Source organism: Eurosta solidaginis, chromosome X (assembly GCF_040869045.1).
Source record: "Eurosta solidaginis isolate ZX-2024a chromosome X, ASM4086904v1, whole genome shotgun sequence".
NCBI classification, from domain to species: Eukaryota; Metazoa; Arthropoda; class Insecta; order Diptera; family Tephritidae; genus Eurosta; species Eurosta solidaginis.
In genome coordinates this window covers 105,779,502-105,806,407 of record NC_090324.1, presented here as the reverse complement: position 1 = coordinate 105,806,407, position 26,906 = coordinate 105,779,502, and the positions used below count along the sequence as shown (strand labels likewise).

The following is a 26,906-nucleotide window of genomic DNA, read 5'->3' as shown; positions in this document are numbered from 1 at the left end:
CGATGATCTACATTTAATATCCGATCTGTGTCCTGCTATTCTTGTTTTTAATTTGTTCTTTGTTGTACCCACATATTCTTTTTCACAGTTATTATTTTCATTTCCCGCACACGTAATCTTATATATTACATTATGTTTGTCTGAATTTGTTATTTTGCTTTTCATGTTATTAAAAAATATGTTTGTTGTGTACGATGGTTTGTGTGCAATTCTTATATTCTCCTTGTCATAGATGTCTGAGCCCTGCAATCTTTCTGAAAAACCTGGTATATATACTACAGATCTATATTTTGTAGTCGTGTTCTCTCTGTTCTTCCGGCATTTATCTTTCGGGTATTCTTTTATTAACCTCTGTATTGCGTTAGGAGGGAAGTCATTCATCTTTAGTATGTGTGTTATACGTTTTTTGTTCTCGGAGTGAAAAACCGTGTCACTCGTATCTAATACTCGTCTAATAAAGTTTTTTGCCGTGTTTATAATCATACCCCTTGGGTGTTTTGATTTAAAATTTATTATTCTTCCTGATGATGTGGGCTTTTGATACCAGTCAAGTTTTATTTTATTGCCTATTTTACATACTAATGTGTCTAGAAACGGCAGTCTACTAGCCGACTCCAGCTCCATCGTAAACTTTATGTCCCTGTGGAATGAGTTTAGTACCTCCAAGGTTTGTTCCAGCTCGTCCTCCTTAACAATGGCAAACACATCATCTACGTATTTGCTAAGTAGTCTCGCGTTTGTCACTGTTTCCAAAATCTCTTCCATGATGATGTCGGCAACAATCGGTGATGCTGGGGATCCCATTGGAAGTCCTTTGAGTTGCGTATAAATTATTTCTTCATACTTGAAATATCTATTATCCGATATGCAAAACTTCACAATTTCCATAAAAAGTTGTTTTGGAATATCCGTGTGTTCCTTTATATCTTTCCACTTTGTCAGTATAGTTTGTATAGCCAGATCTATTGGTATACTCGGGAATAGTGACACAACATCAAACGAAACGAGGCGTTCATCATCATAAATGCAGGAGTCGTTGACCTTGTCTTTGAATTCTATTGCACTTTTTACATTAAACTTAGATTTTGTCGTCAGATTTTTTAAAATATTAGTCAGGTATTTACATAAATTATAGGACGGAGCATTTAACATGGAACAGATTGGTCTTAAGGGCATATTCTCTTTATGGACCTTTGGTAATCCATATATACGGGGTGGGAGAGCTGTGTGTGTAGACATTTTGAGTTTTTCGTTGTTCGTTATAAGACCTAATTTGTGCAATTTATCTACCAACTGATTATTTTTCGTTTGTAACTTCAATGTCGGATCCTGGCGTAATCTTCGGTATGACGACAAATCTTCCAGCAAACTTTGCATTTTTGACCTATAGTCGCTTTTTTCCATTGCTACCGTCACATTACCTTTGTCTGCATTCACAATCATAATATTTTTATTTTTGTTCAAAAATTCCCGTGTTTGTTCCACTGTGTCATTAATGGCTACGTCTGTTGTGCTCGCTCTGTTTTTCGTCAAAGTGTCTTTAATTAAAATTGATAATTTGGTTCTCGCAGATTCCTGGTGCTCTTTGTTTTTTATGCTCCTTACCAATTCTTCCCCATCAGCTATGCATTTGAAAAGAGGGAATGTATTTGTTGACATTGGTAGAGCGAACTTTGGACCTTTTTCAAGCAGTGCTTCAACTTCAGGTGGAAAATCTGTGTTTGTTTTATTTACCAACCACTGTTTGTTGTTACTGTTGTTGCCTAGTATTTGTTTATTTCGCGCGCTTCGTAATCTTTCAAACTTTGCTTTTTGTTGCTCATCCCATTGTGTAGCTCTTTTCAGTGTGAGCTGCTGATCACTCTCAAATAAAGCTTTTGCATCCTCGTTCTCCATTATTTGGCTTAGCTTTTCTTTTGTATATGCTACCTGTTTTGTTTTTGTCTTTAAAATATTGTGTTTAAATTTTATTAAGGCGCTGAGTATTTTGATGTGGAAAAATAAAGTGTGTCTGTCTATTGTGTGTTTTATATGTTTAGGTACGTGATTGTCAATGGTAAATATGTAATCTAGTTTCGTTGTATTTTGTATAAACTTAGGTATAATTTTAGCTTTCCTGCATTTTAATAAAAACCTTATGCTACTCTGCAGTCTTGCCATCTGGTTGGATTCAGTCTTATATCTGTTGATCGATTTCTTCGTTTTGTTGTCATATTTGTTTTTCAGCTTCGCATAAACCATCTTCTTGCTGCTGTTTTTTACGGCGTGCCTTCCGTAGTTAAGACTAAAATTTGATTGTAACGACCTTTTTACTTTGACTTTATCAAACTGTGATTTTTGCCGGCTCAAGGTCCAATGTAATAAAACACTTTTTTAAATATTTCCCAATATATTTCAATCTCCTTCGGAGATCGTCTTCAGGGGCTATAACAATAACAAACAAATATTCACATATAAAACTGAATACAATTTTTCCATACATACATACATTAATTATCTTGTCCGATACACGACACTTGTTAATTCGCCATGCAGTTCAGAACTAATTTTTTTTTTTGTTTTTTTTTTTTTTTGTTCTTTTGTGAGTCAAGTAAGTGTCTATAAATATGTGAGCAATTTTCTGTGTCCGTTTTGTAATTTAGTCTCTTGCTTGGTGATGTATTTGCTATGTGTAGCATTTCTAACGTAAACCTTTTGCTATAATTTGTCTCCTGCTCTAGTATGCTCACCGCTTTAAAATCTGGTTGGTGTCCGTTCTCTGTACAGTGGGCCGCAAGTGCTGTTTTATGAATGTTGCCCGATGATCTACATTTAATATCCGATCTGTGTCCTGCTATTCTTGTTTTTAATTTGTTCTTTGTTGTACCCACATATTCTTTTTCACAGTTATTATTTTCATTTCCCGCACACATAATCTTATATATTACATTATGTTTGTCTGAATTTGTTATTTTGCTTTTCATGTTATTAAAAAATATGTTTGTTGTGTACGATGGTTTGTGTGCAATTCTTATATTCTCCTTGTCATAGATGTCTGAGCCCTGCAATCTTTCTGAAAAACCTGGTATATATACTAAAGATCTATATTTTGTAGTCGTGTTCTCTCTGTTCTTCCGGCATTTATCTTTCGGGTATTCTTTTATTAACCTCTGTATTGCGTTAGGAGGGAAGTCATTCATCTTTAGTATGTGTGTTATACGTTTTTTGTTCTCGGAGTGAAAAACCGTGTCACTCGTATCTAATACTCGTCTAATAAAGTTTTTTGCCGTGTTTATAATCATACCCCTTGGGTGTTTTGATTTAAAATTTATTATTCTTCCTGATGATGTGGGCTTTTGATACCAGAGTAGCATAAGGTTTTTATTAAAATGCAGGAAAGCTAAAATTATACCTAAGTTTATACAAAATACAACGAAACTAGATTACATATTTACCATTGACAATCACGTACCTAAACATATAAAACACACAATAGACAGACACACTTTATTTTTCCACATCAAAATACTCAGCGCCTTAATAAAACTTTAAACACAATATTTTAAAGACAAAAACAAAACAGGTAGCATATACAAAAGAAAAGCTAAGCCAAATAATGGAGAACGAGGATGCAAAAGCTTTATTTGAGAGTGATCAGCAGCTCACACTGAAAAGAGCTACACAATGGGATGAGCAACAAAAAGCAAAGTTTGAAAGATTACGAAGCGCGCGAAATAAACAAATACTAGGCAACAACAGTAACAACAAACAGTGGTTGGTAAATAAAACAAACACAGATTTTCCACCTGAAGTTGAAGCACTGCTTGAAAAAGGTCCAAAGTTCGCTCTACCAATGTCAACAAATACATTCCCTCTTTTCAAATGCATAGCTGATGGGGAAGAATTGGTAAGGAGCATAAAAAACAAAGAGCACCAGGAATCTGCGAGAACCAAATTATCAATTTTAATTAAAGACACTTTGACGAAAAACAGAGCGAGCACAACAGACGTAGCCATTAATGACACAGTGGAACAAACACGGGACAAATTAGGTCTTATAACGAACAACGAAAAACTCAAAATGTCTACACACACAGCTCTCCCACCCCGTATATATGGATTACCAAAGGTCCATAAAGAGAATATGCCCTTAAGACCAATCTGTTCCATGTTAAATGCTCCGTCCTATAATTTATGTAAATACCTGACTAATATTTTAAAAAATCTGACGACAAAATCTAAGTTTAATGTAAAAAGTGCAATAGAATTCAAAGACAAGGTCAACGACTCCTGCATTTATGATGATGAACGCCTCGTTTCGTTTGATGTTGTGTCACTATTCCCGAGTATACCAATAGATCTGGCTATACAAACTATACTGACAAAGTGGAAAGATATAAAGGAACACACGGATATTCCAAAACAACTTTTTATGGAAATTGTGAAGTTTTGCATATCGGATAATAGATATTTCAAGTATGAAGAAATAATTTATACGCAACTCAAAGGACTTCCAATGGGATCCCCAGCATCACCGATTGTTGCCGACATCATCATGGAAGAGATTTTGGAAACAGTGACAAACGCGAGACTACTTAGCAAATACGTAGATGATGTGTTTGCCATTGTTAAGGAGGACGAGCTGGAACAAACCTTGGAGGTACTAAACTCATTCCACAGGGACATAAAGTTTACGATGGAGCTGGAGTCGGCTAGTAGACTGCCGTTTCTAGACACATTAGTATGTAAAATAGGCAATAAAATAAAACTTGACTGGTATCAAAAGCCCACATCATCAGGAAGAATAATAAATTTTAAATCAAAACACCCAAGGGGTATGATTATAAACACGGCAAAAAACTTTATTAGACGAGTATTAGATACGAGTGACACGGTTTTTCACTCCGAGAACAAAAAACGTATAACACACATACTAAAGATGAATGACTTCCCTCCTAACGCAATACAGAATAAAAGAATACCCGAAAGATAAATGCCGGAAGAACAGAGAGAACACGACTACAAAATATAGATCTGTAGTATATATACCAGGTTTTTCAGAAAGATTGCAGGGCTCAGACATCTATGACAAGGAGAATATAAGAATTGCACACAAACCATCGTACACAACAAACATATTTTTTAATAACATGAAAAGCAAAATAACAAATTCAGACAAACATAATGTAATATATAAGATTACGTGTGCGGGAAATGAAAATAATAACTGTGAAAAAGAATATGTGGGTACAACAAAGAACAAATTAAAAACAAGAATAGCAGGACACAGATCGGATATTAAATGTAGATCATCGGGCAACATTCATAAAACAGCACTTGCGGCCCACTGTACAGAGAACGGACACCAACCAGATTTTAAAGCGGTGAGCATACTAGAGCAGGAGACAAATTATAGCAAAAGGTTTACGTTAGAAATGCTACACATAGCAAATACATCACCAAGCAAGAGACTAAATTACAAAACGGACACAGAAAATTGCTCACATATTTATAGACACTTACTTGACTCACAAAAGAACAAAAAAAAAAAAAACAAAAAAAAATTAGTTCTGAACTGCATGGCGAATTAACAAGTGTCGTGTATCGGACAAGATAATTAATGTATGTATGTATGGAAAAATTGTATTCAGTTTTATATGTGAATATTTGTTTGTTATTGTTATAGCCCCTGAAGACGATCTCCGAAGGAGATTGAAATATATTGGGAAATATTTAAAAAAGTGTTTTATTACATTGGACCTTGAGCCGGCAAAAATCACAGTTTGATAAAGTCAAAGTAAAAAGGTCGTTACAATCAAATTTTAGTCTTAACTACGGAAGGCACGCCGTAAAAAACAGCAGCAAGAAGATGGTTTATGCGAAGCTGAAAAACAAATATGACAACAAAACGAAGAAATCGATCAACAGATATAAGACTGAATCCAACCAGATGGCAAGACTGCAGAGTAGCATAAGGTTTTTATTAAAATGCAGGAAAGCTAAAATTATACCTAAGTTTATACAAAATACAACGAAACTAGATTACATATTTACCATTGACAATCACGTACCTAAACATATAAAACACACAATAGACAGACACACTTTATTTTTCCACATCAAAATACTCAGCGCCTTAATAAAATTTAAACACAATATTTTAAAGACAAAAACAAAACAGGTAGCATATACAAAAGAAAAGCTAAGCCAAATAATGGAGAACGAGGATGCAAAAGCTTTATTTGAGAGTGATCAGCAGCTCACACTGAAAAGAGCTACACAATGGGATGAGCAACAAAAAGCAAAGTTTGAAAGATTACGAAGCGCGCGAAATAAACAAATACTAGGCAACAACAGTAACAACAAACAGTGGTTGGTAAATAAAACAAACACAGATTTTCCACCTGAAGTTGAAGCACTGCTTGAAAAAGGTCCAAAGTTCGCTCTACCAATGTCAACAAATACATTCCCTCTTTTCAAATGCATAGCTGATGGGGAAGAATTGGTAAGGAGCATAAAAAACAAAGAGCACCAGGAATCTGCGAGAACCAAATTATCAATTTTAATTAAAGACACTTTGACGAAAAACAGAGCGAGCACAACAGACGTAGCCATTAATGACACAGTGGAACAAACACGGGAATTTTTGAACAAAAATAAAAATATTATGATTGTGAATGCAGACAAAGGTAATGTGACGGTAGCAATGGAAAAAAGCGACTATAGGTCAAAAATGCAAAGTTTGCTGGAAGATTTGTCGTCATACCGAAGATTACGCCAGGATCCGACATTGAAGTTACAAACGAAAAATAATCAGTTGGTAGATAAATTGCACAAATTAGGTCTTATAACGAACAACGAAAAACTCAAAATGTCTACACACACAGCTCTCCCACCCCGTATATATGGATTACCAAAGGTCCATAAAGAGAATATGCCCTTAAGACCAATCTGTTCCATGTTAAATGCTCCGTCCTATAATTTATGTAAATACCTGACTAATATTTTAAAAAATCTGACGACAAAATCTAAGTTTAATGTAAAAAGTGCAATAGAATTCAAAGACAAGGTCAACGACTCCTGCATTTATGATGATGAACGCCTCGTTTCGTTTGATGTTGTGTCACTATTCCCGAGTATACCAATAGATCTGGCTATACAAACTATACTGACAAAGTGGAAAGATATAAAGGAACACACGGATATTCCAAAACAACTTTTTATGGAAATTGTGAAGTTTTGCATATCGGATAATAGATATTTCAAGTATGAAGAAATAATTTATACGCAACTCAAAGGACTTCCAATGGGATCCCCAGCATCACCGATTGTTGCCGACATCATCATGGAAGAGATTTTGGAAACAGTGACAAACGCGAGACTACTTAGCAAATACGTAGATGATGTGTTTGCCATTGTTAAGGAGGACGAGCTGGAACAAACCTTGGAGGTACTAAACTCATTCCACAGGGCTAGTAGACTGCCGTTTCTAGACACATTAGTATGTAAAATAGGCAATAAAATAAAACTTGACTGGTATCAAAAGCCCACATCATCAGGAAGAATAATAAATTTTAAATCAAAACACCCAAGGGGTATGATTATAAACACGGCAAAAAACTTTATTAGACGAGTATTAGATACGAGTGACACGGTTTTTCACTCCGAGAACAAAAAACGTATAACACACATACTAAAGATGAATGACTTCCCTCCTAACGCAATACAGAGGTTAATAAAAGAATACCCGAAAGATAAATGCCGGAAGAACAGAGAGAACACGACTACAAAATATAGATCTGTAGTATATATACCAGGTTTTTCAGAAAGATTGCAGGGCTCAGACATCTATGACAAGGAGAATATAAGAATTGCACACAAACCATCGTACACAACAAACATATTTTTTAATAACATGAAAAGCAAAATAACAAATTCAGACAAACATAATGTAATATATAAGATTACGTGTGCGGGAAATGAAAATAATAACTGTGAAAAAGAATATGTGGGTACAACAAAGAACAAATTAAAAACAAGAATAGCAGGACACAGATCGGATATTAAATGTAGATCATCGGGCAACATTCATAAAACAGCACTTGCGGCCCACTGTACAGAGAACGGACACCAACCAGATTTTAAAGCGGTGAGCATACTAGAGCAGGAGACAAATTATAGCAAAAGGTTTACGTTAGAAATGCTACACATAGCAAATACATCACCAAGCAAGAGACTAAATTACAAAACGGACACAGAAAATTGCTCACATATTTATAGACACTTACTTGACTCACAAAAGAACAAAAAAAAAAAAAAAAACAAAAAAAAAAATTAGTTCTGAACTGCATGGCGAATTAACAAGTGTCGTGTATCGGACAAGATAATTAATGTATGTATGTATGGAAAAATTGTATTCAGTTTTATATGTGAATATTTGTTTGTTATTGTTATAGCCCCTGAAGACGATCTCCGAAGGAGATTGAAATATATTGGGAAATATTTAAAAAAGTGTTTTATTACATTGGACCTTGAGCCGGCAAAAATCACAGTTTGATTTAAAGTTAAAGTTAAAGTTAAACTTAAAGTTAAAGTGAAAGTTAAAGATAAAAATAAAGTAACAGTTAAATTTAAAGTTAAATTTTAAGACAAAACTTGAATTAATATCAAAGAAAACAAAATGTTGCATAAATATTATAATTGCATAAGTTGATAATATGCAATAGCTTTACCGCGGCAGTCCCCGAGTGCCACACGTCCTTTTTTTTTAACAAAACTAAAACAGTATGTAGTTGGTCATAGCTTCCAGCTTGCATTCCTCACATTTTGAAAGATATTGCTCGTGAAACACGAAAACAATTCTTAATAAACCACGAGCACTTGGGAAATGTCAAACAAAGTATTTGACAATAAACAAATCCAACATTATCAGTGTCTTGAAACAGATGACGTGATAAGTTGTTCAATTCTTTTAAATATTTGGATGAGTTATTACATTCTTTCAATAAATGCAAGGATACCCATTACAAAAAACCAAAGGAAAATAAAAACCCACCCCACGTTTTGAGTCTGAGCCCCTTTCAAAATGATCCACAACCCCCAAGTGTTAGAGTTGATAAAGCTAGCTTTCCCAAATCCCCAAGCTTTAGTGTTTTCCACTAATAAGGCCACGAAAACAACAAGCCCTGAGTTCCTTCATAAGACAAATGAGAATGCCTCCCAAGTTCCTCGTAATTCAAAAAACTTTATTTAAAGTCTACCTTCATCATCCATTACCAGAACTAGAGGTTCAAACTCTATGTTAACAGATTTGTATTTAGAATCTTTTCACTGTAATAACAATATTATTGCTTTTACTGAAACGTGATTGAAACCACATGTTTTAGCCTTGCGGATGACGTATCAAAATTCTCTGTGAACCGATGTGACCCTATAGATTTACCTGGAGATGTTTACCATCCTACCCTCGAGATAGTTTACGAAACCATGGGCAACGCTTATGGCTGCATAAATAAACCGTGTATTTCTACCAGTCATTTTGATTTTTCGAAAGACAATTTCAAAAATTTAATGAAGTACTTTCTAAAATACATTGACCTCAACATAATTCGGACGTGTATCAGAAGGTTTTTTATTTTAATAGTATAATATATACCTTATTCGGAAACTATGTGCCCAAACGTATTTGTTCATTTGATAAACCAATGCAAGCCTAGATCACTAAAGAACTACAATCTTTGAAAAACAAAAAGTCACGTTATATAACATTATATAAAAATATTGGTTTACATTCAGATTACTTTCGATATGCTGTTTTGCGTCATAAGTATTTTGATCTTAATAAATAGTGCCACGTCCGTCAAATTAAGAAGAAATTTATTTGCAATACGCGGTCGTTTTATGATTTCGTAATTCTATACGTAGGTGTGGTAAGGGGTTTTGCTTGCACTATGAAGTTTAATGGTAGCATTTCTAGCGACAATCAAGAGATTGTGAATTTCTTCACTCAATTTTTCAAATCAAATTATTCCGTTGAGATTGCTTTGCCACCTGGGAAATATCCCTATGATCTGCATTCAAGTAATTCAATCTCTGCTCCACATTTTTTACCTGAAGATTTTTTATTGTACTTAAAGACTCTAAAATAATCTTTTGCATAGATTTAATTCCAACATGCTTTCATAAAAAATGTGTAGAATACATTTACCTATCTTTAAATTATGGCATTTTCCCGACGGCTTGGAAAGATCCTTTCTCATCCGTCTCCATAAAAGCGGCATTAATTCGTCCATTGAAAACTATCGTGGTATAGCTAGTCTGTCCGCTATTCCTTAGTTTTTCGAAGAAATCGTTACAAATCACCTAACATTTTTGACTTCAACAATAATTGTATGTTCTAAGCATGGGTTTTGTGAGGGCAAATCAACCATGACTAATTTACTTGAGTTCACAACTCACGTTTCGAATGGGTTCAGAGAAAATCTTCACTCCTTACTTGTCTATTTCCTCCTATATTTGTGGTCTTTAAAAATATATTTTCGAGTATTATTAATGTCAGGAGTTGCAATGAACTGCACCTTTCATATAAATGCTACTGTACTAAAGCTAAATGTATTTTAGCATTTGTGAAAAGGTGGCCAAAAGAGTTTAGCGACACTTAGACCGATATTAAAGAATGGCTCAATAGTCTGGAATCCGTGTTTTCAAGTCTATATTGACAGGCTCGAAGCAATACAAAAACAGTTTTTACTATTAGCTTTAAGGAATTTTCAATGGTACTCTTTATTTAATCTTCCACCTTACACTAATCGATTAAAACTTATCAATCTTCCTAGTCGAAGGGAAATGCTTGGCGTAATATTTATGACGAAACTACTGAATGGATCGATTTCAAGCCATTTCTTGTGAACGAAGTGCACTTTAGTGTTTGTTAAAATTTGACTTAAAAAAAATTTTTTTTTAAAGTGGGCGCGTACGTCATCCGATTTCGCAAATTTTTATTTAGCACACATACAGTTATAGGAGTAGCGTGCCTACCAAATTTCATCACGATATCTTCAACGACTGCTAAATTACAGCTTGCAAAGCTTTTAAATTACCTTCTTTTAAAAGTGGGCGGTGCCACGCCCATTGTCCAACATTTTTCTAATTTTCTATTTTGCGTCATAAGGTCAACGAACCTACCAAGTTTCATCGCTTTATCCGTCTTTGGTAATGAATTATCGCACTTTTTCGGTTTTTCGAAATTTTCGATATCGAAAAAGTGGGCGTGGTTGTAGTCTGATTTCGTTCATTTTAAATAGCGATCTGAAGTGAGCGCCCGGGAACCTACATACCAAATTTAATCAAGATACCTCAAAATTTTAACTTTCTGGTTAATTATTGAGCTCAAAGCCGCAAGGATAAATAAAACACCATGTATTTTGTGGTATTATAATTTATATAATTGGTCGATATTTCGGTTTCAATCTGAAACCATCATCAGGACTAAAAAAAAAACACAAAATATAATAACAAACATTAGGCAAACATAAAACTAGCAGGTGGATATTTTACATATGGGCATATTTCATAAACAAATACAACTTACACAAATTAATGTACTTGATCGACTGATCATATGTTCGAACAGATGAATGAACAAAGACAAAACAGGAGAAAAGGTAAACAAAATTAAAGTACAGTAAGTATAAACAACTTTTCTTAAATCATGTACAGTCAAGTATAAACAAAATTAACAATATATGTAACAACAAACAATAAGAACAAATTTCCAAATCATCTTCCTGTTATTTTGTTGTTGTCGCCAAATATGTGGGTAGCGGGATATTCGCCGTCGTATGATGAACACTGCTCAACTCACATTGTATGTTGTGGTTGTTTCAGCACTAAATTTCGATAGACGTGCGCACAGCATTCTGTGTCAGATTTATAATTCATTCGCTTCTCATTAGGGGTGTTCATAATATGTAGGATTTCTAAAATAAAACGCTTCTCATAAAACTTTTCCCTTGTCAAGGATGACCACATTTTGAAAATCAGGGAAGTGTCCAGTATCATTGTAATGGGATGACAAGGCCGTCTTATTGTCCGAGACATTGTTCCTTGATTTGATGTTAGACCTGTGTCCGGAAATCCTTGTCTTTAATTTTTGTTTAGTTGTCCCAACATATACCTTTTTGCATACGTTAGACCTGTCGCCATTGCTTGGAATTTGGTAGATTATGTCGGATCTCTCATATTTCGGGATTCGGTCTTTCGTATTGCTGTAAATTTGTCTCAGTGTGTTGCTATATGAGAAAGAGATTTGATACTTTTCCCGGTCGTATAAATTAGATCTTTTTATCCTCTCTGCTATTCCTGGAATATATGTGACAGATTTGTATATTTTTGCATTTCTATTGCTAGTACTTTCTTGTGAGATTGTCTTATAAAAGTTTCGGATCAGATTGTTAACTAGCTCTCTAGGAAATTCATTTTGTTCTAGGGTTGCCTTGATGATAGCAATGTTTTTCTTGTGATATATTTTATCGCTTATTTTAAGTACTCTCGATATAAAATTCTTCGCGGTGTTCAAAATGGTTCTTATTCGTGCTTCTAGTTGTAGTTAGTTAGCCTTCCGGACGCTGTAGGCTTCTTATACCAGTCGATAAATAACTTATTATCCTTTCTGATTATAAGAGTGTCCAAATATGGCAAGCACTCATCTTTTTCTACCTCTGTCGTAAATTGTATGAACTTGTTGTAACTATTGAGCTTCGTGAGCATGTTGTCGATTTCATCCGTTCTGACAACAGCGAAAAGGTCATCCACGTATTTCGTTAACAATCGTGGCTTTCTGGTGGCGTCCGTCATGAATTTCATTAACAATTCCTACATAACAATGTCAGCTATGACCGGGGAGGCTGGAGATCCCATTGGCATTTCAGTTCGTTGCTCATATATTTTTCCGTTGAATTTAAAATAACGATTTTCCTCTATACAAAACTTAACAATCGTTAAAAATAGCTCTTTGGATAGTGACGTATGCTCTTTTATGTCGTTCCACTTAGAAGCAATGAGTTCGATGGCCACATCTACTGGAATGCTTGGAAATAAGGAAACGACTTCATACCTCATAATTTACTCAAGTTATCGTGTTTACAGACGGACGGACAGACGGACGGACGGGCGGACGGACGGACAGTGCTAAATGAATTTCTTTTTTCACCCAGATCATTTTGATATATAGAAGTCTATATCCATCTCGATTAGTTTATGCCGTTACGGATTACCGTTATGCGAACAAAGTTAATATACTATGTGAGATCTGCTCAGCTGAGTATAAAAATAGTCGTGAATTAGCCTAAGTGACACATTTACAATGTTTCAAAACTTGTATAAGAGCTTTCAATACACGACCCGAAACACAGAATAATAAGGTATCCTTTCCGACAGGTTGTTAGGGTTCACAATAAGCGTAAATTTTTCATGAAACATAAACGTTCTCATGAAGATCAATAAAAAATGAGGGTTTTCCCAAAACAAAGTGAACACTTGTTATTTTCATCTTATAATTATTTAACCGGAATTTAAGCTTAACTTATTGCTTTTGCTGGTTCAAGACTCTGGCGGCCCCGCGGTGTAGTGTAGCGTAATCCGCCTACCACACCGAGGGAGCTGGGCTCAAGACCCGCAAAGAAGCAACATCAAAATTTAAGAAAAAAGTTCATTCAATTACAAAAAAGCATTTTTAAGCGAGGTCGCCCCTCGACAGTGGTTTGACAAACACTCCGAAAAGTTTCTGCCATTAAAAACCTTCTCAGTGAAAATCCATCTGCCTTCCAGGTGCCGTTCGGAGTCGGCATAAAAAATTAAAAAAGATATACACACATAAAAATTTCATAGTTTTGATATCGGCTGACACTTCGGTCAAAAAGCCGCCTAAATATTTATTTATTTATTATTCTGAGAGATAAATTCTAAAAATTCTTACTGAAAGCTAAAAATTTGCATGAAAATTCGCGGAATTTTCCCCAATTTTCTAAAAGTCTTAAGTGTATATTTGGATTGTTGGTGTTATATAATAATATATATATTTTTAAAAATATCGAAAATAATGAAGGTCGAAGCAAAACTTAGTAAAAACTGGAAAAATCTAAGTGATGATGACTTTTCTAGATGAGTGTAGATATGTATGTGTGTTTGTATGAAACATTTTAAGGTCACTTTATCTTACTTAAAAAGTTGACTTAAAACGCCAACCATGGTATAATTAAGAACATTTAGGATCTCCTTTTCTTGCTATCGCAATGTAACACGCTTTTATTAGAACAATTAGGACTGTGATATAAACTGTAAGATTTAATAATTTAGGTGTAAAGTTTTAATGTTAAAAATATATAATTATGTACAATATAGAATTTTTTTGTCGCAGACGAAAAAGCCTAATTATCGTTTAAGCTTACAATGAACTTATAAAGTGTTATATTTCTTTAGAGTCAATTTATTGTTTACTTTTTAGTTAATTTTATTAACCAATAATAAAAGCTTATTTTTAAAATAAGTTTTTTCTATAATTTTATTTTTTACTTTTTAGTTCGTTTTATTAACAAGTAATAGAAGCTTATTCTTAGAAAAGCCTTTTTCTTAAATTTAATTTAAATAGGAATTTTTTTAAATTTATAGTAGGGTAAAATATTGTTTAAATTAGTTACGTAATATTTACTTAGTTATTTGTAACGTTTCTCATTCTATCAATTTCTTTTAATGCATCAACTTACTTTTTAGTTAATTTTATTAACCAATAATAAAAGCTTATTTTTAAAAAAGTTTTTTTTCTTTAATTTTATTATATCATAATCCGAATATATTGGGGCATATTCATAATCGAAATAAAATGTGACTAAGTTAGTTGAAGCATTTTTGACAGAGAGCGCATATAAAATTGTGTCAAACAGTGTTAAATAACTTAACTTTGCCTATGCCGCGTTCAGTTTACAACTACTTATTGCAGATCTCTCATCTGTGGGTTAAATCTGTTTTAAAATAAAATTCCTACTTTCGCTTAGCTAAAATTCCATCGCCAAAAATCTGTAAAACAAAATCAAGTGCGCAGAAAAGTATGCAACACTTACCGATAACAGCCTAACGGCGATATACTATTTTCACACAGACGGCTTATTGAATAATAAAGGCAGTTTTCTACATTAAGACGCTTATTGAGCTCAATCTTCCCTACAAAATTCAAATCTATAATTATTTCATTAGTAGCTAATCGAATGCCTAATGAAGTCAAAAGCACAATGCAACTCTGTTGGCCGCGTTCCGCTTCTTAGTTTTTGGTGTGTTCAGTGCTTAAAAATGCCATTTGTCAAAGCAAATGTCATTGTCTGCATGGCGGAACGATAAAAGGTGGCCGCATCGAACAGCTGATTATAACCTTTTTTATTTGATTTGATACATCAACTACCGGCGCAGTACGATTTTGATATTTGTCCATCGAATTTACAAGTACATGGAATTTTTTTTGTTGTAGGTATGTCACCATGCTCCCACCTTGTATCGTTCCGCCATGATTGTCCGTCTCATCCTTCATACTAATCGAACAGTTACTTCTGTGTGAAAGCAAAAAATTTACGATTTCATTAGCAGGTGAAATGAGATCATTAAGTTTCTGTGTGAAAACAGTATTAGCGTTCGTTGTATCACAGAATTTTTACACTTTGAAAATGACGGCTGTTGTTTGCAAGGTTGCATTCCTTTGAGTCTTCGTTTTCACCATCTGGATTAACAAAGTCATGAGCCTGGACATTCGTGCAATTTTAGTGATGTAAATTGCATGGCGCCAGCGCCAATGCGGTGCCAGCTCAATGGTAGCTCATTGACGAAATGACTCCAATCGAATTTTTGACGCTACTTAGTAGTGAGTGCGTAGTACATTTCACTTGCGCTATTGAGTGAAACGACTTTTGTGTGTCAGGCACGAGTTTGGTGTTATTGGCGCTACTGGCAGTGATGACACTGAGCTGTTGACGGTAGCGCTGGTAGTTCAGATTTTGAATCAGAGAAAGAATTGATGACCCGTGTGAATTATTATGGCTTTGGCCGTGTAAATTATTATGGTGTATTTGTATATTTTAGATTTAATGCACAATTAATATTTGTGTGTTTGAGCGGCCAAATAATAACAGTAGTATTGCTAAAGTGCTGCTTAGTTGATGGAATGTCGCTAATTTCTTAGCGATGATCAGCAGATTGTCAATATTTCGTTCAACGGACGCGCGAAATTGCCACATCTGCTCAAATTTTCCAAAGATTTTCCATTCTTGATTTAACTTAAGCTGTTATGCCATTATTTTTCAGCCAGCTTTTTTCAAATAGGTAATTTTTCCAAAAGCAAAATAAATTACAGAAAAGATTACAGGGTTAAACAGCCTTAAAAATTCAGCTATGTTGGTTATACACAGAAATACAACAGAGGGTTGTGTCTCCGCTTTTCGCAAGCGATGAGATTCACCACGCGTGACACGTGATTCACCACGTCCAAATATCACAATCCACGGATAGGTACCGGCGTGTTTGTATGGGACTTAGGCTGTTATGCCAAAGTAAATACAAATCTTTACCGATAACTGTGTTATCGATTAATTTATCGAATTCTAACAAAGTAATATTGCATTGTCATCGGAGTTATACATGTGTGCAAAATTTCAGCTCAATCGGACACCGGGAAGTGTATCAAATTTAACTTGCAAGATTCCATTACAGACAACAAAAGTGAAAGTAAATAAAAGCTTATAATAAGTACATTTGTAATACAGGTATGCATACATGTAGATTTGTATACATGGTATGCATACATGTAGATTTGTATGCATAGTCTGCATACATGTAGATTTGTATGCACGGTATGCATACATGTAGATTTGTAAGCATGGTATGCCTACCTGTAGATTTGTATGCATAGTCTGCATACATGTAGATTTGTATGCATGCTATGCATATAGGTAAATATGTATGCATTCGTCAGCAAATCGATATTCATATGAAATGTCTGGTTAATTCTCATTATTGGTAGTATGTAAATATTTTGGTGAGAAACTAAAATTGATAATAAGCAGAATTTATTATTTGTGAACAGACAAGGGTTTCATATTCGGCATTCCATTGATGTTAGGTAACCGCTGTGTTAGGTCAATAATTTGTATAATATAGTAATATGATTGTGATTTTAAAAATGTATTGCATAGGAGTTCATTATGCGTAATGCCGCAAAATGTATTGTATAGGTGGGCATGGACGCTTAATGCTACACCATCCGCCTTAGAAAAAGAGGATTATATAATTGTTTTGTGAACAATTGTATAAGACTCTTTGTTTGCATTTAGATGATTTTGGTACTTTACTGTAACTTGATATTTTATTGAAAGTTTTTTTGAATTTAGTTTCTAATTTGCTGACCTTCATACTTTTATTATTTGCATCTTACATATATTTTTTCTTTTGTTTTTGTACAAGTCCTTTTTTTCAGAATTTTAAATTTTTACATATAGAAATATAAATTTTACTTATTTTATTTATTTTGTTTATTTTGTTTATTTTATTTATTTTGTTTATTTTATTTATTTTATAGCCGGATTTTAAATGTGTCGACCCATCTAAAATCCGCTTGTTTTTAGAAGCTTTTATTAATTAATCAGGTAAATTGGAATGATTAGATATTTTAAATGTGTTTAAGTATATTCTTATGGACTATTATTTCTTTTATTTTGTTTGTATTATCTCTATTTCCTATACTATTAGGTATTAACGTATAATTATTATTTTTGTATATACTTTTTACTTTATAACTTCCTTTGTATTTATTATCTAGCTTATGGCTAGCTTCTTCTCTTACTAATGCTAAATCTCCCAATTTTATTTCCTTACTGGTGCTAATTTTGTCGTAAGTGACTTTTTGTTTTTCCTTAGCTTCTTTCACTAATTTTCTAGCTCTTTGTTGTGCTATTTGAAGTCTATATTTAATTTCCTTACCATATGCCTCGTGATTATATACTGGGCTTATTTTATTCTCGTTTAGGAATTCGTACATCGGGGGATTTTTCGCAAATATAAGCTCGTAAGGGCAATATCCGTTTGCGGTCGATGGGGTCGTGTTGTAGCAGTACGCGAAATATTTTAGGTATTCATCCCAATCATCATTGTCACTGGATAGGTATGAACGTACATAATCAATAAACGTTCTGTGACTACGCTCTACAGTGCCCAAAGTTTGCTGATGGTATGGTGTTGAGTTTTTGTGCTCAACTTTTAGCAATTTACACAGCCCTTCGAATAATTTATTTTTGTATTCGGTTCCCATATCTGTTAGCATTGTTTTCATGGGACCATAAGTCAAAATGAAATGCTCGAATATAGCTTTAGCAACTGTTATCGCATGTTTGCTCGGGACTGAGATTGTTACCAAGTATTTTGTGAGATCGCATATAATGGTAACTGCGTATTCGTTTATTGACCTTGGTAATGGTCCGACCGTATCGATCTGTACTATATCGAAAGCCTTCGGAGGTGTCTCCGTTATTGCCATTGGCTCTTTCATATGCTTATTTATTTTGTTTTTATGACACTGGATGCAGCTTTTTACGTATTTTCTTACGTCATTTTTCATGTTTTTCCAGCTATATTTCTGCTTGATTTTATTTGTCATGCGATTTATTCCTGGGTGGCCACCACTAATAGGATCGTCATGATATTTTTGCAGAATTTCCTTAATTTTCCCGGGATTAGTCACATGTATAACCTCTGGGGTTAGTGCAATTGTTAGTTTTTTGAGAACCATGTTTCCTTTTTCAATAAATTTTCCTACTGCAGTATAATTTCTTTTAAATAATTTGTCTCCTAAGGACAACTGTATTCGTACAAGGCCTAAATTGCCGGCTTCTCTTTCGAGCCTGGTAAAGAATTGTCCTAAGTCAATCTTATCCTCAACAATTAGGTTGCTTGTATCAAAATAGCTACAAATTTTCTTCCCTTTTTTGAAATAGAATTTCGAAGGATCGAAAACGAGCTCGACTAGTCTTTTTACTTCAAATTTATTTAGCGCTTCGTATATTTTGGGGTTCTCTGTGTGACTTTCTTCAATTTTAAAGTTATTTTTTGTGTTTTTAGCTGCTGATGTAGTTGAAACTTTCATTATTTTGCATGCTTCCACTGACATTTCTTTTAAATTTGTTATGTTGATGCGAGACAATGCGTCCGCGATGTGATTTTCTTTTCCAGCAATGTACTCCACTTCGAAATCATACTCCTCTAAATCAAGTCTTATTCGTGTTAACTTAGATGAAGGACTCTTCATTGAGAAAAGGTATGTTAAAGGGCGATGGCCGGTTTTAAGTTTGAATTTTCTGCCATAAACGTATGGTCTGAAGAAGGTTATGGCCCAATGGATTGCTGCTAGTTCTTTTTCTATTGTAGCTTTGTTTGTTTCGCCTTTTTTAAAGGATCTAGAAGCGTAAGCAATTGGTAACTGTTTGCCATCATGTCCTTGGCTAAGGACTACTCCGCAAGCATACCCACTAGCGTCTGTTGTTATGCAGAATTCTTTATTGAGGTCGAGGTATTGCAAAAGTTTTGGGCTGATTAATGCTTCCTCTAAATAGACAAAAGCTTTTTGACATTCTTCTGTCCAGTCGAAGGAAACATTCTTTTTGCAAAGCCTAGTTAATTTTCTTAGTGCTTAGATTATGGAGGGAATACTTCTCTGCTCTCCTAAATGGAGGCAGCAATTCACCTCGCAGAGATGAAGAACCCGATCCCGCAATCGATGATGATGGAATATTATGTCCATCGCCCGATTATGACGAAGTTAGAATAGCAATAACCAGCTTCAAAAACAACAAGGCCGTGGGCGCTGATGGATTGCCTGCGGAGCTATTCAAGTTCGGCGGCGAGGAGTTGGTAAGGCGCATGCAGCAGCTTCTTAGCAAAATATGGGCGGACGAAAGCATGCCCGACGGTTGGAATCTAAGTGTTCTTTGCCCAGTCCACAAGAAGGGTGATACTGCAAAATGCACCAACTATCGTAGAATCAGCCTTCTTAATAGCATATAAGGTTCTTTCAAGTGTATTGTGCGAAAGATTGAAGCCCACCGTGAACCGGCTGATTGGACCTTATCAGTGCGGCTTCAGACCTGGTAAATCTACCATCGACCAGATTTTCACAATGCACCAAATCTTGGAAAAAACCCGTGAAAAGAGAATCGACAGACATCACCTCTTCGTCGACTTTAAAGCCGCCTTCGACAGCACGAAAAGGAGCTGCCTATATGCCGCTATGTCTGAATTTGGTTTCCCCGCAAAACTTATACGGCTGTGCAAAGTGACGTTGAGCAACACCATCAGCTCAGTCAGAATTTGGAAGGACCTCTCCGAGCCGTTCGAAACTAAACGAGGTTTCAGACAGGGTGACCCCTATCGTGCGATTTCTTTAATTTGATGCTGGAGAAAATTATACTAGCTGCAGAACTTAACCGCACTGGAACAATATACTATAAAAGCGTGCAAGTACTGGCATATGCTGATGACATTGATATCATAGCCCTACACACCCGCGCTGTTAGCTCTGCTTACTCCAAACTGGAAAAAGAAGAGGTAAGGTGGGTTTGATGGTGAATGAGGACAAAACGAAGTACCTGCTGTCATCGAGCAAAGAGTCAGCGCATATGCGCCTTGGCAACCACATAATTTCGAAATAGTAAAAGACTTCGTTTATTTGGGAACCAACATCAACACTAGCAACAACATCAGCACTGAAATCCAGCGAAGAATCAATCTTGTCAATAAATGCTACTTTGGACTAGGTAGGCAATTGAAAAGTAAAGTCCTCTCTCGGCGAACGAAAATCATACTCTACAAGTCACTTATCGTACCCGTCCTGCTATATGGGGCAGAAGCATGGACCATGACAACAGCAGATGGAGCGGCTTTGGGAGTGTTCGAGAGAAAAGTTCTTCGAAAGATTTATGGACCTCTACGCGTTGGCGATGGCGAGTACCGAAGAAGATTTAATGATGAGCTGTACGAGCTATACGCAGACATCAACATAGTCCAGCGAAATAAAACGCAGCGGCTGCGCTGGCTAGGCCATGTTATGCCAATGAAAGATGATGCTCCGGCCAAGAAAGTGTTTCTATCGGAATCCGCCTATGGAAGCAGAGGTAGAGGGTGGCCCCTACCCCGTTGGAAGGACCAGGTGGAAAACGATTTAAACTCCCTTGGTATGACCAATTGGCGCCGGTTGGCGGATCGAAGGAGCGACTGGCGCGCCTTGTTGGACGACCATAACCGTTTAGACGGTTAAGCGCCAATTAAGTAAGTAAGTAAGTTAATTTTCTTGAGTATTCTGCGAAATTCGGTACAAATCTTCTGTAATAATTGCAGAATGCTACGAATCTTTTAACTTCATCTGCTGTTTTTGGTGTTGGGTAATTTTGAACTGTTTCAAATTTGTTTGGGTCGGGTAGTATTCCCTCGCTTGTGCATTTATGTCCTAAATACGTTACCTCTTCGCTGAAGAATAGGCATTTATCTGGATGCAATTTTAAGTTGTATTTCCTACAAGTAGAGAAAACATCTCTTAAATTTTTCAGCATGTGTTTTTCTGAACACCCTAGTACAACTAAATCATCCATATATAGAAATGCTTGTGATGGTTTGAGGCCTGCAAATGCCAGTGTCATCATTCTTTGGATTGAGTTTGGTGCTACTTTTAATCCGTAGGGTAATCTTTTAAATCTATATGTACCATTTTCTGCTGTGAATGAGGTTATATCTCTAGAATCTTGGTGTAATTCTATTTGGTGGAAACCTGACATAAGGTCAAGGCATGAAAAATATTTTGCTCTTCCAAGTTGGTCTAAAATATCATCAATTCTTGGAAGTGGGAATTTATCCGCTGCTAGTTTTTTGTTTACTTGTCTGTAGTCAACTACCAGTCTCCATCTTTTTTCAGTATTACCTGGTATTGGTTTTTTAGGTACCAGTAAAATTGGGCTGTTTTACTCTGATATTGAGGGTTCTATAATGTCATCTTCGATCAATTTATTAACCTGTTTGCTTATTTCCTCTTTTTGTGTTTCGGGCAATCTATAATTTTTTATGTATACTGGAGTGTCATCTTTCATGTGTAATTTTTGTTTATAAAAATTATTAGACGAAATTGGTTCTGTTTCCAGTGCAAATATGTCTATGAATTCTGTGCATAATGAGGTTAGTTGTGAAATGACAAATTTCGGGAAATTTTGAGTTAATCTTTTTAATTTTTCTGTGTCATTATTCTGTTTATAGTGTGTGTTTGTTTTAATTAAATTGTAGTCGTCTAAATTTTCAGTATGTATTTTGTAATTTTGAATAGTTGTGTTTTTATGTGTGGTGTTTATAATTCTGACAAAAGTTTGTTCTTTATTTGTGATTGTGTTCGCTATGAAAATGCCTTCAGATAATTGTTGATGGGGTATGAAGATGGTTTTATTATCAGTGTTTACTGTTACTTGTCTAATGACTTCAGATCTAGCAGGGATCGTAATTGTGTTAGCAGACAGATAATTTGTTAGGTACATTGTGATTGTTTGGGGAAAATCATATGGTCTTAGGATTAGTTTATCCTCTGTTTTGCCATAATCTAGAATACAATTATATTTCTTTATAAAGTCAAACCTATTATTCCATCGCACGGTATTGGAAAGTCGTCTTCTACGACGTGAAATTTATGATAAAATAGAAGGGCATCTCCTTTTATATCAGCTTTAATTGTGCCTAATGTACTGGTTGTACCCTGACCAATGCCCTTTAAGTCTGTTATTTGTTCTTTATGTATTTTTGTATGATTAAGTATTTGATTCTTTTTAATTAAGGAGGTATCTGCTCCTGTGTCTACTAAAAAAATTGAAATTGAGTTATTTAATGAAGTTTTTGTAGATATATAACTATTTAAGTGTACACATATTTTCTTATCTACTGATTTTGAAGTGGAGTTTCTTGGTTTTCTTGCTGGGTACAATTTCGTATGTTCCGCGTCTGATTGTACTGTCTATTGTCATTTTGGGTTTGTGCTCCTCTTTGGGTATTATTATTTGTTCTCGAATTATTATTGTATCTCGGCTGTGGTCTAAATCTTCTGCCTCGGTAATTCCCATAGTTGTTACTTCGGTAACCTCCACGGAAATTACTTCGATATTGATTTTGTTGACGTATATTTAAAATTGTGTTCGAGCTGCCTGTGATTTCCGTGCAGCTGTTTGTGAATTTTGAAATTGCGTCGTTCATTGTTGTGAACGTTCCCGCTTGCATAATCATTTTCACTTTATCATTGGAGCAGTTCTTGCACATAGCTTTGACTGCTGCTTGGGTAGCATATCTCGTTGCCAACTCTGGGTTTAATCCGTCCGAGATATAGGCTCCCTCCAATGACCTATATATTTTTTCTATCTCTTCAGTGTATTGATTTGCAGTTTTGCTACGCTGTTGGATATTCAGAAGTTTTGCTGTCAAAACTTCTACTGATTCGCCTTTGATTGCAGTTTTTAATTTTAGTTTTATTTGTGCGATTGTATTCTCATTACTTATGAAATTTCTTGCCGTGCCTTTTTGCTTAGTCTTTATCATGGTTATAGCTATGGCTTCATGATTATCCTTGATTTGGTCGAGGATATCGAGGGCATCTAAGAAACTATGCAAATTTTCAGGCTTGCCGTCGAACTCTGGCAGCACTGGTGAGGCGGTTTTGATGAATTCTACTACGGTTTGTGGCATTGTGATATTTATGAGTGGGATTTCTAGTGGTTTATTTTCTTCTACTGACGAAGTGTGACTCAATGCTGGTGATGGGGTGCGAGTTTTGGGACAATTCAATTAGAAGTGAGTTAAAGTTAATTTGGAGTTTTTCTTCTACTGTAGTTGGTATAGTAATTTCTATGTTGTATCTAGCTAAAGAGGATACCAATTTGTCTCGTACGTGGGAAAAGAACTGGTATGCTTCTGCTTGGTGTTCTTTAGTGAGTATATTATTTACCCTATTGATTACCTGTCCTATATTATTTAGGGCTACTACGATCGTGTTTAAATGTTTCACTATAGTTTCTGGCTTTATCGTGATGTTTTTATTTATGCACTTGTATGATTTTTCTGCCTTAATTTTCTCTTCGGATAACGCTTCAAAGATTTGTTCCCATGTGTTCATTTCTATCTTAGGGAAGCATGAGTAAAAAAAAAATTCTAAATTTAAAGTGTTTTTTATAAGGACGACCTGAGCATTCCAATTTACTGAAAAAATGTTTAGGCTCATTTGTACTGAGAGTATCATTATTTATTTTTTATTTCTTAGTTCTTTAATTTTTTCTTTTACTTTTATTCTATCTTCCTTATTGGTTGTAATATTTAATAATTTAAAAGTTTCAGCTATTTCCTTCTTTTTTGAAATTGTTTACCTCCCCGTTTTCTTCTTCTTTTTATTGTCGGGGAAGGTATTATATTCATCTATTGTAATCGGTGTTGGACCTTGCTTAGCTGTTTTATTATTTTTTTTAACTTCTTCTGCGATTTTCATAAATTCTTTAATGGTGTCTTCGCACTTTTTAAAGATTTTATGAAAGTCGTCTTCAGTTTTTATTTCTTGCATACTAAACGAGATAGCTGAATTGTTCAAAATTCTATATGTATATACTTCCTATTTTTTTTTTTAATTTTTAAAAGTAGTTTTTTACATAAAAAAAATTTTCTTTTTTTTTTCATACAAATTTTACTTTAAATTTTAACAAAGTAGATTTTTATGTTATATTTTTTTTCTCAAGCTAAAAATTCTTTAAAATTGAATACATTTTGATTTTCTTGCTAATTCCATGAAATTTTATTTGAAAAGGAGCGTTTTACATTTTATTTATATTTCAATTCCTATTTTAGAAAAAAAAAATTCACTTGGTAAGGTAAAGTGTACGTATTACAATTATCCTTTGTCGGTTTTTTTTTTTTAAATTAAAAAAAAACTTGGCAGGATCTTCCATTCAGATCGTCTTAGCAATGTTTGCTTGTTCAGCAAACTTGTATGCTTATTAAGATCGAACTGGTAGGATCTTCCTCCAGCAAGATCTAGCGAATTTTGCTTAAGAGCAAATTTTTCAGCCAATTGAAGATCAAGCTGGCAGGATCGCCATGAAATATTAGGTTTAAATAAAACGAACTTACGACTTTGGAAGTCTGAAAATGATTGTCTTTATTAAAGAAGTTCTTTCTCTTTTATAGGTAATTTCTTAACCTACACATTCATAATTATCTTAATACTAAAAATACGTAAATTTGTAATAGAGGTATGCATACATGTAGATTTGTATACATGGTATGCATACATGTAGATTTGTATGCATAGTCTGCATACATGTAGATTTGTATGCAAGCTATGCATATATGTAGATTTGTATGCACGGTATGCATACATGTAGATTTGTAAGCATGGTATGCCTACCTGTAGATTTGTATGCATAATCTGCATACATGTAGATTTGTATGCATGCTATGCATACATGTAAATATGTATGCATTCGTCAGTAAATCGATATTCATATGAAATGTCTGGTTAATTCTCATTATTTGTAGTATGTAAATATTTTGGTAAGAAACTAAAATTGATAATAAGCAGAATTTATTATTTGTGAACAGACAAGGGTTTAATATTCGGCATTCCATTGATGTTAGGTAACCGCTGTGTTAGGTCAATAATTTGTATAATATATTAATATGATTGTTGGATTGCATAGGACTTCATTATGCGTAATGCCGCAAAATGTATTGCATAGGTGGGCTTAGACGCTTAATGCTACATTAGTATATGTATTTGTTTATTTTTTCTTAGAGATTTTGTTTGTTTTTGAACCTACGAAGAACAGATAGAATTCGGTAATGTCTAAAAATTTAAAGTATAAATTTTCATTGTCTTCTAATATTTAATAAAATTTTCCGTGTACGGCGTTGAATTTATGTACCGTGGATAGAAATTGTCCCAGTAAAGATTTCATACTATTATTTAGGTTTATCATTCCTTCACAAATTTGTATTTTGCGAGGAAGGATGTCGAAAACTTTTTATTTTTTTGCAGATTTGTTTTTTTCTCTCTAAGCTCTGTTCTATTACATAAAAAAATAAGCTTTCATTCAGCAAAATCGATGCACTAATACAAAAGTTATAAGCATTCATGTAAATATTCCCATTTAATTCTTAAGTACCCTACTGGTATATATGTGTGAGTATTCGTATATCAGTTAGTTAGTTTTAGCAGATTTTTTTGTTTTCTCTCTAAGCTCTGTTTTATTACAAAAAAAATAAGCTTTCATTCAACAAAATCGATGGAATAATACAAAAGTTATAAGCATTCAAGTAAATATATCCATTTAATACTTAAGTACCCTACTGGTACATATGTGTTAGTATTCGTATATCAGTTAGTTTTTTTTGTAATAAAACAGAACTTAGAGGGAAAAAACCATATCTGCAAAAAATAAAAATTTTCGAGATCCTTCCTCGCAAAGTAAAATTTTTTTTTTATATTTTCACAAAAAAAAAATGGAAAAAATCCGTAATGATTGTTCGTTATCTTTGAATCTGCAGGGCCTTGCAAGAAGTGTTGTATGTACAGTAGAAAATTTTATTGCCTTTCAAAAGCTTTAAACCGTTTTGGAATTGCTCAATTCGTTCTTGAGATATATATGATTAAGTGGACCCATTTTTTTTTTTTTGGAAAAAAAAGTTAATCGTAAATATCTCAAAAACATTACCATAGAATTAAAAATAACCTTGATTTTCGAAATTAGGGGCTAATTTTACATAGGAATTTCAAAATGGCGCCTCTGGTGCAGAAAAATAATTGGAATTTGTGATCCAGTGTAATTATTCACCGTCTG

At 34.4% G+C, this 26,906-nt stretch overlaps 2 protein-coding genes across 13 annotated transcripts in view; both read left to right on the top strand.

The window, feature by feature from the left end:
* Nucleotides 1–26,906, top strand: part of CaMKII (Calcium/calmodulin-dependent protein kinase II) — a 3,892,153-nt gene that overhangs the window by 1,183,478 nt on the left and 2,681,769 nt on the right. The window lies entirely within an intron of this gene.
* LOC137234620 (uncharacterized) lies at nucleotides 4,959–13,939 on the top strand. Of its 3 annotated transcripts, none has more exons than XR_010947842.1 (2): nucleotides 4,959–8,371; nucleotides 8,436–13,939. XR_010947842.1 is itself a non-coding variant. In XM_067758065.1 (2 exons), exon 2 carries the CDS (start codon nucleotides 5,849–5,851, stop codon nucleotides 8,315–8,317), a length of 2,469 nt encoding a protein of 822 aa, XP_067614166.1. In that variant the 5' UTR covers nucleotides 4,959–5,601; nucleotides 5,666–5,848; the 3' UTR covers nucleotides 8,318–13,939. The 3 variants fall into 3 exon arrangements, 2 of the variants coding, with proteins under 2 accessions (XP_067614166.1, XP_067614167.1); XM_067758065.1 differs by having other exon boundaries at nucleotides 4,959–5,601; nucleotides 5,666–13,939; XM_067758066.1 differs by having other exon boundaries at nucleotides 4,959–5,605; nucleotides 5,666–13,939.

Excerpts from the sequence above, each read along its gene's own strand:
- LOC137234620 (XM_067758065.1), top strand. The coding sequence starts at position 5,849 with ATGGTTTATGCGAAGCTGAAAAACAAATATGACAACAAAACGAAGAAA.